Genomic DNA, 19,971 nt, shown 5'->3' with positions numbered 1-19,971 from the left:
CTTTACATCCCTGTTAGTGAGCATTTCTCCTTTGCCAAGGTAATCCGTCCAACTGACAGGTGTGTGTCACAGCCGTTGCTGGAAGAAGAGGACCAAGGTGCAGCGTGGTACATATTCCTTTTATTTAGGATGGCGCCGACCAAAAAAATAAACAATACAAAACAACTGTGAAGCTTAAGGTCTATGTGCCACCAGCAAAGTTAACTTCCCACACTGAAAGGAGGAAAAGGGCTACCGAAGTATGGTTCCCAATCAGAGACAACGATAGATAGCTGTCCCTGATTGAGAACCATACCCGGCCAAAACATAGAAATACAAAATCATAGAAAACAAAAACATAGAATGCCCACCCCAAATCACACCCTGACCAAACCAAATAGAGACATAAAAAGGCTCTCTAAAGTCAGGGCGTGACAGTGTCGCATATCAAGAAGCTGATTAAACAGCATGATCATTACACAGGTGCACCTTGTGCTGGGGACAAAAGGCCATTAAAATGTGCAGTTTGTTACACAACACAATGCCGCAGATGTCTCAAGTTTTGAGGGAGCAAGCAGTTTGGCATGCTGACTGCAGGAATGTCCACCAGAGCTGTTGCCAGATAATTTAATATTAATTTCTCTACCATAAGCTGCCTCACACAACATTTTAGAGAATATGGCAGTACGTCCATCAGACCTCACTTCTGCAAACCACATGTATCCACGCCAGCCCAGGACAACCACATCCGGCTTCTTCACCTGCAGGTTCGTCCAGCCACCTGGACAGCTGATGAAACTATATGTTTGCACAACCAAAGAATGTCTGCGCAAACTGTCAGAAACCATCTCAGGGAAGCTCATCTGCGTGCTCGTCGTCCTCACCAGGGCCTGGATCTAACTGCAGTTCGTCTTCGTAACCAACTTCAGTGGGCAAATGCTCACCTTCGATGGCCACTGGCACACTGGAGAAGTGTGCTCTTCCTCGATTAATCCCAGTTTCAACTGTACCGGGCAGATTGTAGACATGCTGTATGGCATCTTGTGGGTGAGCGGTTTGCTGTTAACGTTGTGAACAGAGTGCCCCATGGTGGGGTTATGGTATGGGAAGGCATAACCTACTGACAATGAACACAATTGCATTTTATCGATGGCAATTTGAATTCACAGAGAGCATGACAAGCTCCTGAGGCCCATTGTCGTGCCATTCAACTGCCGCCATCACCTCATGTTTCAGCATGATAATGCACAGCCCCATATTGTAAGGATCTGTACATAATTCCTGGAAGCTGAAAATGTCCCTGTTCTTCCATGACCTGCATAGTCACCTGACATGTCACCCACTGAACATGTTTGGTTTGGTATGCTCTGAATCAATGTGTACGACGGCGTGTTTCAGTTCCCGCCATTGTCCAGCAACTTTGCACAGCCATTGAACAGGAGTGGGACAACATTCCACTGGACGCAATCAACAGCCTGATCAGCTCTATGCGAAGGAGATGTCGCGCTGCATGAGCCAAGTGATGGTCACACCAGATACTGACTGGATCTCTGATCCCACTCCCCTACTTTTGTTTTTAAAGGTGCATATCTGTATTCCCAGTCATGTGAAATCCATAGATTAGAGACGAATGAATTTATTTCAGTTGACACTTTTCTTTATATTAACTGTATCTCAGTAAAATCTTTGAAATTGTTGCACGTTGCGTTTATATTTTTGTTCAGTGTGCAGGAAATAGCCATATGGCTTTGATGTTTTTGGAGACTAGACCGCATTGACAGTTTTGTCATTAGGACAAGCCATGAGCATTGACTGCCTTTCTTTGCTACGGACTCCTGACTTGAACCGAGGACACTTAGATTGAACACTGATGACACACGTTCTACCTTTCCTGTTTCTTCACCATTTTCATGATCCCATCAAGAGATAACTGTCTGAATTGATTTCCTCTCAGCAACCACGACTTGCTTACAAAATCTTGTGTTTGTACAGACGGTTGCGGGCGCAAGCATGCTGTTCAAACAGTTGGAGACTGACAGAAGTGTGGGTTCATAAGAATTAAACTCTTCTACCTTTCAAGTTACCTAAACTTGAAATAAACTCAGCAGAAAAGAAACGTCCTCTCACTGACAACTGCATTTATTTTCTGCAAACTTAACATGTATAAATATGTGTATGAACATAACAAGATTCAACAACTGAGACAAAAACTGAACAAGTTCCACAGACATGTGACTAACAGAAATGGAATAATGTGTCCCTGAACAAAGAGGGGGTCAAAAGTACAAGTCAGTAGCTGGTGTGGCCACCAGCTGCATTAGTACTGCACTGCATCTCCTCCTCATGGACTGCACCAGATTTGCCAGTGCTTGCTGTGAGATGTTACCCCACTCTTCCACCAAGGCAAATACAAGTTCCCAGACATTTCTGGGGGGGAATGGAGCTAGCCCTCACCCTCCGATCCAACAGGTCCCAGACGTGCTCAATAGGATTGAGATCCGGGCTCTTCGCTGGCCATGGCAGAACACTGGCATTCCTGTCTTGCAGTAAATGACGCACATAATGAGCAGTATGGCTGGTGCCTCCTTGCAGCATGCCTCCTTGCAGCATGTTAAGGCACGTTCACGCAGATGAGCAGGGACCCTGGGCATCTTACTTTTGGTGTTCTTCAGAGTCCGCAGAAAGGCCACTTTAGTGTCCTAAGTTTTCATGACTGTGACCTTAATTGCCTACCGTCTGTAAGCTGTTAGTGTCTTAACGACCGTTCCACAGGTGCATGTTTATTAAGTGTTTATGGTTCGTTGAACATGCATTGGAAACAATGAAGATCTGTGAAGTTATTTGGATTTTTACAAATTTTTACGAATTATCTTTGAAAGACAGGGTTCTGAAAAAGGGACGTTTATTTTTTTGCTGAGTTCATAAAGCTGGCTATTCACTAGCACGTGGGCTTGTGCTTGAGAGATTGTTTATGAGACCTGTATTAATGTTCTATAATGCCTGCTAGATGAAGTTAGTCATTATTAGTGATTGTGCATTATGTATGGTTCTGGTTAAATTTGTAATGGAAAAAGCATTTTCATAGACAGTCATGAAAGCCAAATCAGTGATTATTGCAAAAAAGCCTATTAGTGGCTCTTATGGTTGTGGAAGGGTTAAATTTAGCCTAGGTATAATTTCACAAGCCCTGAATTTATTATAATATTCCTGACTGTTTAAAATGCAGTGTATATGACCTTTAACTGTACAACAAAGCTTATTTGGGGCGGAAAAATCCAAATGTACTGTGTGGTGAATCACCCATATGTTTGAAAAAAAATATATCTGGCCATATCACCCAGCACCATGTCCACTTCCTTTTTATGCGCCCCATGTCTTTCCCTACTGTTTTTCAGCCACCTCATATTCTTCAGCCAACTTCAATCAATGGTTGTTTTTTGTGGTACCTTGCCACTGAAGGATGGTAACCTAGCCTATACTGTAAATCAGAGTACAAAGCTAGTCCTTCAAAAAGGCTTCTTGCCCTCTGTCTTCCAAGCAGTACGTCCATAGTAAGGCTTTTAGACCATGCTAGCTTCCAGGCTAAGACAGATGGAACAGCGAGTCAATGTTATCAGCAGCAGCACACTGTCCTGAGTTCAAACCCATGGCTTTTGTGTGACTGTCCACCTGTAGACAATGCCTGTCCAGCTGGCTGCAATTGGTTGTACAACTGATTGGACCCATTGATCTCCTGTATCTGTCAATAGAGCCATGAGTATTCAAAACCAATAGCAACTCATTGTGTAAATGGATCAATCAATATCGTGTGAGTGAGGGGTTAAGGCCATCTGTGTTTCCTGAAGTCAGGCGATTTCAGATTCTTGTGTGTGATGGTGTGGGACAAGCCGTTTGACAGCAAAAATAGCCACAGGGCACACTGGCAACTTGAGTGTTGTGAAAATCAATCACTGTCACCTGTTCGAGATGAACAATTCTCACAAGGAGTCCTGGGGCTTGAAGTGAATCAAAATTAAGGAGGCCTATGTAGCCCCTTGGAGTGAGCGATAAGCCTAGTGTCAGACCTAAGGGGTCTTGTGCTTTTGATGTAAGCACGTGGCATCTGGAGATGTGTACTTGTGTGACATTCTCCTTTGTGTGTGTCTGCAAGATCCAAAGAGGCCACTAAAAGCCTATTTATTCTTGATCGGAAAATGTGGTCCGAGGCTTTTGTATGTAGGGTGTGACGCAAATGTTGTAGCAATGCGGAGGACTCCGTATCGCTCCGCATTGACATGATTGGTTGACTGTAGGTGGCCCTCCCGCCCCGGGAGGTCCTGTATAAACACTAACTCACTGCCTTGACAACAGCTCTGCGATCCGCCCAAAAAATGATGTTTGATCTGACTTTTGCGGAGGCGGCATTGAAGTAAATGCGGCCGAGGTCGGATTGATAATGCATAGCCTTTAAGAAATATGTCTGCATTGTAAGAGTCCCTCCACCATTCATTGCATATGCAGCTCCTCTCTTCTAATAAACAAGGAATCAGGTTACTTTTTCAACGACAGGAAATATAATTACTATCTCCCCTGTGGTGTATTATATTAGCATTTTTGATTTGTCATTCTGGAATCATCAGAGTTATGGGTTTTGGGATGAAAAGGCATAAAAAACATCAGTTACTCTAAACTTTAAAGTTCTGGTGCAAATTCATTTGCCCATTTGACAAAGACCATCCCACTGGGGACAGTGCTTATTCATCGATTGCTGGCTATTCATGATGCAAATTCATAATTTCATTCCCCGTGCAAACGCAACTCTAGCTTCCGAACAGAAACACACTGTCGATGTAGAGGACTGTCTTTTACCTCTTCCTGCAGGGCTCGGTCAGTCCAGACACCTGGTGATAAGACCCCCCCCCCCCATGTGAATATGACAGGACGAGGCAGGCTGGAGGGCAGCGATAGACAGCCATGAGAGAGAAAATATGTAATCTGTCCCCAAAATCAATATCTTCGCCTGCAGAGACACAGGAACAATGGCCTCAGGTTTTTCAGTGGCACATGTGCTCCATGATAAGGAATCAGTCTCGGAATGGAGAGGCAATATCCATCGATGAGGCCGAGTGACATTTTCAGACACTGGCTACTATAGATGTACTGGAAGACAGATGTTGCTGGAATATGGGGACTATATGGGGACTTGATTGTATTCCAACAAAAAAAGTTTCACCAGGTTCCCACAAACAACCTGTTATGTCAGTTGACCCCCTCCATTGGAATAAAAATGAAAGGATCTATCAGATCGTAGGTTAATCTGTAACATTGATGGAAGGAGAACACTCACTCTCTCTCTTTCTCTCCCTCTTCCTATCTTTCTCGTGCTCGCTTACCCTCTATTAGGGTCTGAAACAGTCTGTCTCTCCCAAGTGCTTATCATTTTGACACCATTGGGCGACTAGAGATGCGTGTTGGTGACTGAATGACTTACTGCTCTACTGTACTGTAGGATAGAAATCGCAGCACTGCTTCTAGCTCTTAACCAACTTTGCAGTATTTTTTGTTGTTGTTGTAATTTCTTACATTATTAGCCCAGAACGTTTTTTGTGTTATTACATATGGCCGAAAAAACGTTTGGATATCACAGCGGCAGTAACTCACCCAGCATTCTGATCAGAAATATGATTTTCCCAAATTGGATCCTTTGTTTGTACCCCTCAAGGCAATTGAACTTATCCCAGAGGCTGCTCCAAGACGCCGCCGGCGGAGAAAAGGTATTCGGAGTGGACTTCTAGTATGGTATGATTGTGATAAGGTAAAGGAACTTAAGTGGTTTTGTTCACCTGACCTAGAATACCTCACAATCAAATGCAAGACCGTATTACCTCCCAAAATAATTTTCTTTGGTTATAGTCACAGCCATGTATATTCCCCCTTAAGCCGATACCACAAAGGCCCTCAAGGAACTACATGTAACGATTCTCCTCTTCGTCTGAGGAAGAGTAGTCCAGATCGGATTGGGAACCATACCAGGCCAAATAAAACACAGAATGCCCACCCCAACTCACGCCCTGACCAAACCAAAATAGAGACATAAAAAAGGAATTAAGGTCAGGACGTGACAGTACCCCCCACAAAGGTGCGGACTCAGGCCGCAAAACATGAACTTATAGGGGAGGGTCTGGGTGGGCATTTCACCGCGGTGGCGGCTCTGATGCGGGACGTAGACCCCACTCCACCTTAGTCTTGGCCCACTTATGTGGCGCCTCTGGAGTGGCGACCCTCGCCGCCGATCCCGGACTGGGGACCCTTGCAGCGGGCCCCGAATAGGCGGGAGACTCTGGCGGCGTCGGTGTGAAGGGCGACTCTGGCGGCTCCGGACTGACTGACGGGCGGCTCCGGAGTGACGGGCGGCTCTGGCGCCTCCGGACTGACGGGCGGCTCTGGCGCCTCCGGACTGACTGACGGGCGGCTCCGGAGTGACGGGCGGCTCTGGCGCCTCCGGACTGACGGGCGGCTCTGGCGCCTCCGGACTGACGGGCGGCTCTGGCAGCTCCGGACTGGCGGGCGGCTCTGGCAGCTCCGGACTGGCGGGCGGCTCTGGCAGCTCCGGACTGGCGGGCGGCTCTGGCAGCTCCGGACTGGCGGGCGGCTCTGGCAGCTCCGGACTGGCGGGCGGCTCTGGCAGCTCCGGACTGACGGGCGGCTCTGGCAGCTCCGGACTGACGGGTGGCTCTGGCAGCTCCGGACAGAAGGGAGACTTGGTTCTAGAAGCAGGCACAAGACTCATCAGGCTGGGGAGACAAACAGGCGGCCTCTTCCTTGCCGAGGCACCGGATGCACTGGGTCGTGGAGGCGCACTGGAGGTCTCGAGCAAAGAGCCTGCACAACCCGTCCAACCCGTGCAGAAGCACAGCCCAGTGCTTCATTAAATTGCACCTGCAAAACTCCAACGTCAACAGTGAAGAGGCAACTCCGGGATGCTGGCCTTCTAGGCAGAGTTGCAAAGAAAAGCCATATCTCAGACTGACCAATAAAAAGAAAAGATTAAGATGGGCAAAAGAACACTGAACAGAGGAAGATTGGAAAAGAGTGTTTCATTTTAAGTTTGAGGTGTCCGGATCACAAAGAAGAACATTCGTGAGATGCAGAAAAAATTAAATGATGCTGGAGAGGTGCTTGACGCCATCTGTCAAGCATGATGTATGCAATGTGAGGGTCTGTAGGTGCTTTGGTGGTGGTAAAGTGGGAGATTTTTACAGGGTAAAAGGGATCTTGAAGAAGGAAGGATATCACTCCATTTTGCAATACCACGCCATACCCTGTGGACGGCGCTTAATTGGAGCCAATTTCCTCCTACATCAGGACAATGACCCAAAGCACAGCTCCAAACTATGCAAGAATTATTTAGGGAAGAAGCAGTCAACTGGTATTCTGTCTATAATGAATTGCCCAGCAGTCACCGGATCTCAACCCTATTGAGCTGTTGTGGGAGCAGCTTGACAGTATGGTACGTAAGAAGTACCATCAAGCCAATCCAACTTGTGGGAGGTGCTTCAGGAAGCATGGGGTGAAATCTCTTCAGATTAACTCAACAAGTTGACAACTAGAATGCCAAAGGTCTGCAAGGCTGTAATTGCTGCAATTGGAGGATTCTTCGACGAAAGCAAAGTTTGAAGGACACAGTTATTATTTCAATTAAAAATCATTATTGAAACCTTGTCAACGTCTTTACAATGTTCCTATTCATTTTGCAACTCATTTCATGTATTTTTTTCATGGAAAACAAGGACATTTCTAAGTGACCCCAAACTTTTAAACGGTAGTGTATACAGTACACATTTCAATCTTAATGACTGTTTGTCCTGGAGGTCTTCCACCTTTTGGCTTTGGTAGAGCCCTCAAGTGGCCTGAGGTAAAGACGTTAAATGTTATGCCACTGAAAATTTGCATCGTTTTGGAGGTTGTTTGGAAAACTAAAATCCTGGTCTAACCCTGTCAAATTATTAAAAAGCATGTGCATAATTTTGTAGGTTTATTGCAGTCGAGGTGTAGTGTTGCCTTCGTTCTGTTGTCATTTACACTGTTGGCTTGACATTTTGACATCAATAAAAACACTTTCCCCATCTCCAGTGAGAACCCAGCTGAGTTGACTTTTGATAACAAGCTATTTCTCTGTGCAATGTACTGTATCTTACACCTGTATCACGATTACTCTTGATAGAGTATGTCCTTAGTGCCTCTCCTGCAATAACACAAATCTGACATTTGAGATCCCTTATTCCCAGGGGCCTTTTAGAGTAATAATGTCACTGAGGACATCTTAGCACTGTGAATGAAGCACACATACTACCAATGAGCACTCACAATACCGTTTTCATTAAATACAGTAGCCTATGTTTGGTGGATAAAAAAATGGCACTATGTGAAATTATTCATGCGAGTAGATGAAAATAGTTCTCATTTGTTCTTAAATTTGCATTCCGTATAAGAGCTGAGTAAATTTGAGCAAAGTGTTCATGAAAACGGATATAGATTTGTCTTCATAGGGGACTTACTGTAACAAAGGTTAGTCACGAGATATCTTATTTTTTTTGTGACTGAACTGTTATTTGAAAGGAGGGTTCAGTGGGTTGATGGAGAACAGCTCACAGAAGAGTTCATAAACCATAATAAAGTCGTTGTAATTGTGAACAGTTCTATAGCAGCCCTGTAGGTGGGGGTATGATCACTGGCTTTTTTTCTGGAGCGAGTACACACACACACACACAGCGCTGGAGGGTAGTTAGGATATGAGAAGATACATTGCTTTTCCCCTCTACCTCCCACCCACTTCAATAGACTTCTGTTGAATCAAATGAATCCTAAATGTAATCAGTCACATTTAATGATCTAGAGTAATCAATTTGCTTTTTGCTCTTGTTGGAAAAGGTTCCTGTTTCAAATGAAGTGACCTTCCCAATCTACAGTTCAGTTAGACAGAGGCTTAAACAACCATTACTATATGTTACAATCAGTCACTGAAATGAAAGCTGCTATTAGTAGATTGAAGTTTCCACTCTCCTAATTGACTGTTGGCTATAACTGAGCGTATGTTAATCTATGGCGCTGTTGTCCCTGTAGCTGTCCGTTGTCCCTTCAAATGGACTTTCTCATTATTATTATCTCGTTATTATCACATGCTCCATTGGGGAAATATGCATTTATGTAAATTAACAACTGTCCCAGTATCCAATAGTTGTACTCTTGCCAAGTTTAGACCAGTATTCACAGGGTTCAGCCTACTCCTCTTCATGTAATAATATTAGAGAACTGTACTGTATGTTCATATGTCCCAAGAGCCGAGTGTCTGTTGTAGATTGACCTGATTGTTAATTGTCCTATTTGGGGTAATTAATATGTACAGTACCAGTCAAAAGTTTGGACACAAGGGTTTATTCTTTCTTTTTACTATTTTCTATTTTCTCCCTCTCTATCTCCTTCTCTCTCATATACCTTCCCTCTTTCTCATATACCTTCCCTCTCTATCTCCCTCTCTCTCATATACCTTCCCTCTCTCTCATATACCTTCCCTCTTTCTCATATACCTTCCCTCTCTATCTCCCTCTCTCTCATATACCTTCCCTCTCTCTCATATACCTTCCCTCTTTCTCATATACCTTCCCTCTCTCTCATATACCTTCCCTCTCTATCTCCCTCTCTCTCATATACCTTCCCTCTCTCTCATATACCTTCCCTCTTTCTCATATACCTTCCCTCTTTCTCATATACTTTCCCTCTCTCTCATATACCTTCCCTCTTTCTCATATACCTTCCCTCTTTCTCATATACTTTCCCTCTCTATCTCCCTCTCTCTCATATACCTTCCCTCTCTATCTCCCTCTCTCTCATATACCTTCCCTCTATCTCCCCCTCTCTCTCTCCCTCTGTCCCTCTTTCTCATATACCTTCCCTCTCTATCTCCCTCTCTCTCATATACCTTCCCTCTTTCTCATATACCTTCCCTCTTTCTCATATACCTTCCCTCTTTCTCATATACTTTCCCTCTCTATCTCCCTCTCTCTCATATACCTTCCCTCTCTATCTCCCTCTCTCTCATATACCTTCCCTCTATCTCCCCCTCTCTCTCTCCCTCTGTCCCTCTTTCTCATATACCTTCCCTCTCTATCTCCCTCTCTCTCATATACCTTCCCTCTCTCTCATATACCTTCCCTCTTTCTCATATACCTTCCCTCTTTCTCATATACTTTCCCTCTCTATCTCCCTCTCTCTCATATACCTTCCCTCTCTATCTCCCTCTCTCTCATATACCTTCCCTCTCTATCTCCCTCTCTCTCATATACCTTCCCTCTATAATAATAATATAATAATATATCCCATTTAGCAGACGCTTTTGTCCAAAGCGACTTACAAGTCGGCTGGGGCCACTACTTTTACATATGGGTGGCCCCAGCGGGAATCGAACCCACGACGCTTGGCGTTGCAAGCGCCATGCTCTACCGACTGAGCCACACAGGACCCTCTCTCTCCCTCTGTCCCTCTTTCTCATATACCTTCCCTCTCTATCTCCCTCTCTCTCATATACCTTCCCTCTCTCTCTATCTCCCTCTCTCTCATATACCTTCCCTCTCTCTCCCATACCTTCCCTCTCTCTCATATACCTTCCCTCTTTCTCATATACCTTCCCTCTCTATCTCTCTCTCCGTCCCTGTCTCTCATATACCTTCCTTCTGTCTCCCACTCTCTCTCTGTCCCTCTCTCTCATATACCTTCTCTCTCTCCCTCTCTCTCATATACCTTCCCTCTCTCTCATATACCTTCCCTCTTTCTCATACCTTCCCTCTCTCTCTCTCTCTCTCTCTCTCTCTCTCCCTCTCTCTCATATACCTTCCCTCTCTCTCTATCTCCTTCTCTCTCATATACCTACCCCCTCTCTCATATAGCTTCCCTCTCTCTCATATACCTTCCCTCTCTCTCATATACCTTCCCTCTCTCTCATATACCTTCCCTCTCTCTCATATACCTTCCCTCTTTCTCATACCTTCCCACTCTCTCTCTCTATCTCTCTCCCTCTCTCTCATATACCTTCTCTCTCTATCTCTCTCCCTCTCTCTCATATACCTTCCCTCTCTCTCATATACCTTCCCTCTCTCTCATATACCTTCCCTCTTTCTCATATACCTTCCCTCTCTATCTCTCTCTCTGTCCCTGTCTCTCATATACCTTCCTTCTGTCTCCCTCTCTCTCATATACATCTCTCTCTCTCTCTGTCCCTCTCTCTCATATACCTTCCCTCTCTCTCATATACCTTCCCTCTTTATCTCCCTCTCTCTCATATACATTCCCTCTTTCTCATATACCTTCCCTCTCTATCTCCCTTTCTCTCATATACATTCCCTCTTTCTCATATACCTTCCCTCCCTCTCTCTCTCTTTGTCCCTGTCTCTCATATACCTTCCTTCTTTCTCCCACTCTCTCATATACCTCTCTCTCTCTCTCTCTGTCCCTCTCTCTCATATACCTTCCCTCTCTCTCATATACCTTCCCTCTTTATCTCCCTCTCTCTCATATACATTCCCTCTTTCTCATATACCTTCCCTCTCTATCTCCCTTTCTCTCATATACATTCCCTCTTTCTCATATACCTTCCCTCCCTCTCTCTCTCTTTGTCCCTGTCTCTCATATACCTTCCTTCTTTCTCCCACTCTCTCATATACCTCTCTCTCTCTCTCTCTCTGTCCCTCTCTCTCATATACCTTCCCTCTCTATCTCCCTCTCTCTCATATACCTTCTCTCTCTCTCTCTCTCTCTGTCTCCCTCTCTCTCTCTCTGTCTCCCTATCTCCCCCCCATCTTCCACTCTCTCCATCTCTCTCATATACCTTCCCTCTCTCTCTCTCTCTCTCTCTCTCTCTCATATACCTTCCCTCTCTCTCCCTCTCTCTCTCTCATATACCTTCCATCTCTCTCTCTCTCTCTCTCTTTCTCTCTCTCCCTCTCTCTCATATACCTTCCCACTATCTCCTTATCTCTCATATACCTTCCTGCTCTACCTCCCTCTCTATCTCCCTCTCTCTCTTGCTTTCTTTTATACCCTCGCTCGTGCTCTCTTGTACATGTACTCCATCCCTCCCTCTGCCTCTCTCTCCTCTGCCTCCCTTCCTCTCTTTCTCTGCCTCCCTCCTGGACTCCCTCCCTCCTTTGCCTCCCTCCCCTCTCTACATCTGAGCCAGAGTGACTGTCAGAGGGAACATAGCAGTTCATTCACTCCTCATCCGTAGCTCTTAGAGTATTCTCCCTTGACAGAGAGAGATACATACGTAGACAAGAAGAGAGTCGAAGAGAAAGAGGCACTCTTTAAAAGGACTTTAGGAGCCACGTTATTATCTTCATCACTCTTCCTCTACCTTCTTACTTTTTAACGAGACAAACATTTCCTGTATGCCTCTAGCAGACTTTCTGGGACTTTAAGGCAGACAGACTCCCTATCCACCCGTTCCACTTCCAACCCACCCAGTCTGGATTTGGGGAGTGAGCGGACGGTAGGCGGGTGCCTCGGGGCGCCCAGCCCGTGTGTGTGGGCGCGACGGAGGTGGAGTGGGCGCGGGGGAACTGGAGCGCCGAGGGCGCGGCCGGGGCTCCAGAGGGCGAGGAGGCCGGGTCGGGGTCCGAAGTCGGGGCTGCAGGGTCTGGGCATGGTGGCGGCGGCGCCATGCTGAACATGGTGTGGGAGACTGAGGGGCTGCAGACAGTGGGCATCGTGGTGCTGGTGTGTGCCTCTCTCAAACTGCTGCACCTGCTGGGGCTCATCAACTTCTCTGAGGGTAAGAGAGAGATGGATAGAAAGGAGAGAGACAGCAATGGAAAACAAAGAGAGTGAGGGTCTTTGAATTGTAGTATAAGTGAGAGATATTTGTCCATTGGTGACTCTCCTTACTTGATTATAATGTGTTATTTTGGTATGTAATATGTTTTGTATTATATTGCTCCTTTCTTGCCAATGAAGCTTGTTTCATTTTGTTGAGTGTCTGAGAGCAGTTTGGGAAACTTAAACGGGTGTAGCAAGCCATTATAAGACCGGGGTGGTCAACTACTGTGTAAGGGTGAATTTACATTAGTAATATATGCGCAGTGTCCAACATCATTTGCAACTTTTCTGTTTACACTATCCTTACTTTAGCCTTGGATGTGGTGTGGCCAACTATTAGCATACCGTAAATACCATAGTATATAGACAAACCAAATCTAAACCATATTGCACATAATGTTGCACACTTGATTAATGCAACGATTCGCAAATGTGTGGATATTTTAAAAGCCTTTCATTTTCAGTTATGCTAACAGAGCAAAAATGCTGTATTCTGGTTTTAAGGGATGTGGTGTGGGACACGTGTAGTTTCATTACACTGTACCACTAAGAGGAGTATGTGGTTTAGATTTCTCCCACACTACCTCCGAAGCAGGGTTTCCGTTAGCCGGTAATTGCCGGCTTTTGGCTCAAATAAAATAGTTGCCAGCCAAATTGATCAGGAGAAAAAACAATCCAAATTGCAGAATGATTTTTATTCATTTATGTAAATAAATGGATAAACATTTGATTGTCCTTCTTATTGGTCTATAGGTTAATTAGCTAAATTTGGGGGATTAAATTGGGGCGTGTGTATTTTCTGTAGTCCGTCATGTATCTTATTGATCACAGCATACAGAGCCTATTTTTAGCAGAGGATCACTGGTCAGACGGTGCTAGAGCTGCTGCAGCTTCTCTCCTCTGCTGGGGTGGAATGTGCTTTTATAACTGCGCAACAATTCTAAATGCAATCGCATGTTAAACAGTTTTGATGTCCACGATTTAAAAAGAGCTTCTATTTTTATTTCTCAACTGGTAATTGAAGCATGCCTTCCATTTGCCCATCGAGTGCATAAGCAACGGTAGGCTGTCAGCGCATCCCCCAACCGTCTTTGTATTGTGAGCTGGAGGCAGTATGCGCTTAATTGTTTGAAATCTGAACATTTTACTAAATATTATGAGGCCTGTCTTAACTTGCTTCAAAGAAGCCTAGGCATAATCTGACCATAGAAACATGGGGGCAATTGTTTTTAAAATACTTCCTCATATGCCATTGAAACCATGCATTTCTCTTCTGTTGTATTTGTTTTCATATCAACTTTCTTTCATTGTCTAGTAGCCAAAGGCACAATCATAGTCATATTAGCAGCCCATCCTAGTTGTTGCATTTCTAACCGAGATTTTCATCCATCACATATGGAGCTGCTCTCATCAGGTGCTCGCTCTGTTTAGAGTTTTTGGCGAAATTGAATTTTGGAAAATGTTTGAAAATGATGTTTTATTGTCTGCTTCATTACAGGAGTTGCATGTTCTGTTAAGATGAATTACCATAATCGTAATGTGATTTTTGCATTCTGAGCACAGTGTATTCTCCATTCTGAGCACAGTGTATTCTCCTGGGCAATTTGGCCAGCAACAATTTTATTTGGGATTACCGGCTAACGGAAACCCTGCTCCGGAGGTAGTGTGGGAAACAACTCTCAAAGAGATTTTAATCCAGATCTGTCTCTTTATGCTACAAAGGTATATTTCCTTGGACTAGCGTGTGTCTCAAAGTAGTGTGGTGTACAAAGAGCATGTAGAGATACCGAATTAGCTGAGGAAGATACGGGTGCTGGAGGCTGAGTCAACTCAGACATACTGTAATGCATCTCCAGTTGTGGTTTATATTGGCCTACAGGTCAAGAGTGCCTCCTGAATTTAAGTCGTTCTGCGTTTTAGGCTCGTAAAAATATTTTGATGTTTTCAAGGAAAGAGTTTGTGGGAGGGATTATTTTTCTTGGTGCATGTGTAATCATCGCTGTATTGCGCTTTGTGCTTACATACGCAAGAAAGCGCCCTTCTCCTCTGTGCTGTAGTGTGTTGGCTAATCATAGGAGGTGTGAATTACTATTATATGCTCTGTACACATCTCATTTGGTGTACACAAAGGACATCATTGCCACTCAGATGTTACTAAGTAAGGGCAGACTGTTGAAATGAGCACAGAACGTGGCATGACTAAATAAACTGTTTAATTTGGCAGAACAGTTGTCTAGTAGAAATGTTTAGTAAGCACTTTTAGTTTAGTTAAAGACCATCTGTCAGGCGGTAAACACACAAGTGGTAAACACACTTTAAACCGTTGTTAAGACTACGAATCAAACGTTGGTGGGTCCTTGTATTCTCATTCACATGTACATAGGAAATAGTGATATGTGCATTAACAGCTTAAAGGCTGTTTTCACTGTTTTGAGAGAGAGACTCAATTGCCGTTGCTTAATCAATATCAATTGTGGTGATATACAAACATGCTTTCAGTTACTCTGTTTTATTGTTCCTAAGAAGTTCTACAAGCAGATTCAAGCATGTCTAATAATTTACAGTGGGGCAAAAAAGTATTTAGTCAGCCACCAATTGTGCAAGTTCTCCCACTTAAAAAGATGAGAGAGGCCTGTAATTGTCATCATAGGTACACTTCAACTATGACAGACAAAATGAGAAAATAAAATCCAGAATATCACATTGTAGGATTTTTAATGAATTTATTTGCAAATTATGGTGTAAAATAAGTTTTTGGTCACCTACAAACAAGCAAGATTTCTGGCTCTCACAGACCTGTAACTTCTTCTTTAAGAGGCTCCTCTGTCCTCGAGTCGTTACCTGTATTAATGGCACCTGTTTGAACTTGTTATCAGTATAAAAGACACCTTTCCACAACCTCAAACAGTCACACTCCAAACTCCACTATGGCCAAGACCAAAGAGCTGTCAAAGGACACCAGAAACAAAATTGTAGACTTGCACCAGGCAGGGAAGACTGAATCTGCAATAGGTAAGCAGCTTGGTTTGAAGAAATCAACTGTGGGAGCAATTATTAGGAAATGGAAGACATACAAAACCACTGATAGTCTCTCTCGATCTGGGGCTCCACGCAAGATCTCACCCCGTGGGGTCAAAATGATCACAAGAACGGTGAGCAAAAATCCCAGAACCACACGGGGGACCTAGTGAATAACCTGCAGAGAACTGGGACCAAAGTAACAAAGCCTACCATCAGTAACACACTACGCCGCCAGGGACTAAAATCCTGCAGTGCCAGACGTGTCCCCCTGCTTAAGCCAGTACATGTCCAGGCCCGTCTGAAGTTTGCTAGAGAGCATTTGGATGATCGAGAAGAAGATTGGGAGAATGTCATATGGTCAGATGAAACCAAAATATAACTTTTTGGTAAAAACTCAACTCGTCGTGTTTGGAGGACAAAGAATGCTGAGTTGCATCCAAAGAACACCATACCTACTGTGAAGCATGGAAACATCATGCAGGACGACTGATCCGTGTAAAGGAAAGAATGAATGGGGCCATGTATTGTGAGATTTTGAGTGAAAACCTCCTTCCATCAGCATGGGCATTGAAGATGTAATGTGGCTGGGTCTTTCAGCATGACAATGATCCTAAACACACCGCCCGGGCAACGAAGGAGTGGCTTCGTAAGAAGCATTTCAAGGTCCTGGAGTGGCCTAGCCAGTCTCCAGATCTCAACCCCATAGAAAATCTTTGGAGGGAGTTGAAAGTCCGTGTTGCCCAGCAACAGCCCCAAAACATCACTGCTCTAGAGGAGATCTGCATGGAGGAATGGGCCAAAATACCAGCAACAGTGTGTGAAAACCTTGTGAAGACTTACAGAAAACGTTTGACCTCTGTCATTGCCAACAAAGGGTACATAACAAAGTATTGAGATAAACTTTTGTTATTGACCAAGTACTTATTTTCCACCATAATTTGCAAATAAATTCATTAAAAAATCCTACAATGTGATTGTCTGGATTTTTTTTCCCTCATTTTGTCTGTCATAGTTGAAGTGTACCTATGATGAAAATTACAGGCCTCTCATCTTTTTAAGTGGGAGAACTTGCACAATTGGTGGCTGACTAAATACTTTTTTGCCCCACTTTATATATATATATCTTTATACATCACAAGTGACACTAAATTAGGTTGATATACTGGAGGTAAATCTTTAGTCTTTCTTTGAAAGACAATTGTCCTACTTTTCAGCAGTGGTCATTGTATCGATCTGTTGCTGTGGTGGTTGGATAAAGGAACTGTATCAACCTTCACAGTGTGTGGTATGAACCTGCGAAAAGCAGATGATGTGGTCACTATCTCACCCCGACATAATCACCTTGACAGGATGTCTGCTGGCAAAGCTTTTAGACCGCCTGACAGTTGGTCAATAACTACATTGACGTGTTGCATCTCCGATCCAGTCATGTTTTGGAATGGAATGGTGTTTAGGCAGTCTTGCCGATGTCTGCTATTTGGGGGGTAGAAGTGATGGACTTATAGTTTAGAAATTCACCTGATCTTTTTGTTCATTTTAGAATTCTTGTTCAGTTGTACAAAGAACACTGTCTTTCTCTCCTTGGTGAAAGATACATGCTTGTCCCTTCTCCTTTGCCTCGCAGGCTCAACCGTTACCTGAAATTGATTAAACAAACTGAACATGCACTTGATTCTCATTGGAATCATACTGGGAGTGTGCTCTGAAGTTCTCATTGTTGTCCATTACACTGCCCCATAGGAACACCAGTTATGCCACATTCCAGTAATAATACTGTTGGCCTATATCTGTCATCCACAAATGACCTAGCATACACTCACTGCCCAGTTTATTAGGTCCACCACTCCGTTCATGTAAATGTATCACTCCTACTGACAGTGAGTCATGTCGCCGTGGCTATAAAGCAGGCGGACAGGCATCAAGGCATTCAGTTATTGTTCGACTGAACGTTAGAATGGGCAAAACGAGTGACCTAAGCAACTTTGAGCGTGGTATGATCGTCTTGTGCCAGGCGCGCCGTATCCAGTATCTCAGAAACGGCTGCCTTCCTGGGTTTTTCCACAAATGACAGTGTCTAGGGTGTACCGAGAATGGTGCGACCCAAACAACAGAAACCATCTAGTCAGCGGCAGTCATGTGGGGGAAAACAGCTCATTGATGAGAGAAGTCGAAGGAGAATGGCAAGAATTGTGCAAGCTAACAGGCGATTCACAAACAGAAAAATAACTGCACAGTACAACAGTGATGTGCAGAACGACATCTCGGAAAGCACAATTCATTGGTCCTTGTCACGAATGGGCTATTGCAGCAGACAACCACACCAAGTTCCACTGCTATCAGCTAAAAACAGGAAGGGCGGCTCCAGTGGGCACGAATTCAGGAGAATTGTGGACAATTGAGGAGTGGAAAAACATTGCCTGGAACATGACAGTGAGTTCAATTTACTTGAGTGGCCTGCGCAGTCCCCAGAGCTCAACCCAATAGAGTATCTTTGGGATGAGATGGAACGGGCTGTTCACAGCATGAATGTACCGCCGTCCAATCTGCAGTAACTGCGTGATGTCACCATGGACCAAAACCCCTGTGGAACGTTTCCGACACCTTGTAGAATGCCCCAAAGAATTCAGGCTGTTACGGAGGAAAAGGGTAGTTCGACCCGGTACTAGAGGTGTGTACATAATAAACTGGCCTAAGTGAGTCTATATTCCCATTCATGAATTCCCATTCATGACTATATTGGAGCTGGAAATGTCCCTTCCTGCCCACCAAGGGATCGTGTACAGTATGACCCAGGGAGTTTCCCATTAGGATGCTCGGATCACTTCTGAGCAACACCAGGCAGTAGACTGAGTGCCGTCTGCAAAACACACAATTTCTCCTATTGCACTTCCATGTTCTGGAAACATTAACTTGAACATTGCATCAGGCACTGGCTGCCCCACTGGACCCAACACTGTGGATACTTTATACTTCTAGTTATAATTCTAATTTGTGGTTGGCTAAACTTTCAAGAACTTAGAAAGTTTCTTCAAGTAAAGTCACAAAAACCATCAAGCACTAGGGATCAATGAAACTGGCTCTCGAGGACTGCCACAGTAAAGGAAGACCCAGAGTTACCTCTACTGCAGAGGAAAAGTTCAATAGAGTTACCAGCCTCTGAAGAATTTATTTGGGCTGCAATTTCTGAGTTCAAGTAACAGACACATGTCAACATCAACTGTTCAGAGGAGACTGTGTGAATCAGGCATTCAGGGTCAAATTGCTGCAAAGACACCTCTACTAAATGACACCAATAAGAAGAGACTTTCTTGGGCCAAGAAACACGAACAATGGACATTAGACCGGTGTAAATCTGTCCTTTTGCTCTGATTAGTCCAAATGTGAGATTTTTGGTTCCAACCGCTTTTGTGAGACGCAGAGTAGCTGAACGGATGATCTCCGCATGTGTGGTTCCCACAGTGAAGCATAGATATGGTGTGGGGGTGGATTGCTGGTGACACAGTGACTTATTTATTTAGAATTCGAGGCACACTTAACCGCATGGCTACCACAGCATTCTGCAGCGATACGCCATCCCATCTGGTTTATGCTTAGTCCCACTATACTTTGTTTTTCAACAGGACAATGACCCAACATAACTCCAGGCTGTGTAAGGGCTATTTGATCAAGAAGGAGCGTGATGAGTGCTGCGTCAGATGACCTGGCCTCCACAATCACCTGACCTCCACCCAATTGAGATGGGATGAGGTGGACTGCAGAGTGAAGGAAAAGCAGCCAACAAGTGGTCAGCATGTGTGGGAACTCCTTCAAGACTGATGAAAAAGAATTCCAGGTGAAGCTGGTTGAGAGGATTCCAAGAGTGTGCAAAGCTGTCATCAAGGCAAAGGGTGGCTACTTTGAAGAATCTCTAATAGAAAATATATTTTCTATTAAACATTTTTTTTGGTTACTGCATGATTCCATATGGGTTATTTCATACAGGCACAATTATTCTAAAATAGTAAAAAAATAAAGAAAACCCCTTGAATGAGTAGGTGTGTCCAAACTTTTGACAGGTACTCTATATGTTATTTTTGTTATCCAGTCGGATAAACGCTCCAAACAGCCTACCCGAACGCTCGGAGG

General features: G+C 44.3%; 1 protein-coding gene across 4 annotated transcripts in view; it reads left to right on the top strand.

The window, feature by feature from the left end:
- Nucleotides 1-19,971, top strand: part of LOC135510612 (Kv channel-interacting protein 4-like) — a 268,359-nt gene that overhangs the window by 201,722 nt on the left and 46,666 nt on the right. Inside the window, exon 1 of one of the 4 annotated variants that reach the window (XM_064931670.1) lies at nucleotides 12,591-12,781. The exons of the other annotated variants lie outside the window; for them this stretch is intronic. Within the exon in view, the coding sequence (XP_064787742.1) occupies nucleotides 12,670-12,781 (112 nt within the window). The 5' untranslated portion in view covers nucleotides 12,591-12,669. Of the gene's footprint in view, nucleotides 1-12,590; nucleotides 12,782-19,971 lie in introns of those variants that run through there. 4 annotated transcript variants of the gene reach the window in all.

Source organism: Oncorhynchus masou, chromosome 23, assembly GCF_036934945.1.
Source record: "Oncorhynchus masou masou isolate Uvic2021 chromosome 23, UVic_Omas_1.1, whole genome shotgun sequence".
NCBI lineage: Eukaryota > Metazoa > Chordata > Actinopteri > Salmoniformes > Salmonidae > Oncorhynchus > Oncorhynchus masou.
The sequence above is the reverse complement of the archived record's forward strand: the minus strand, read 5'-3'. Positions and strand labels throughout refer to the sequence as shown.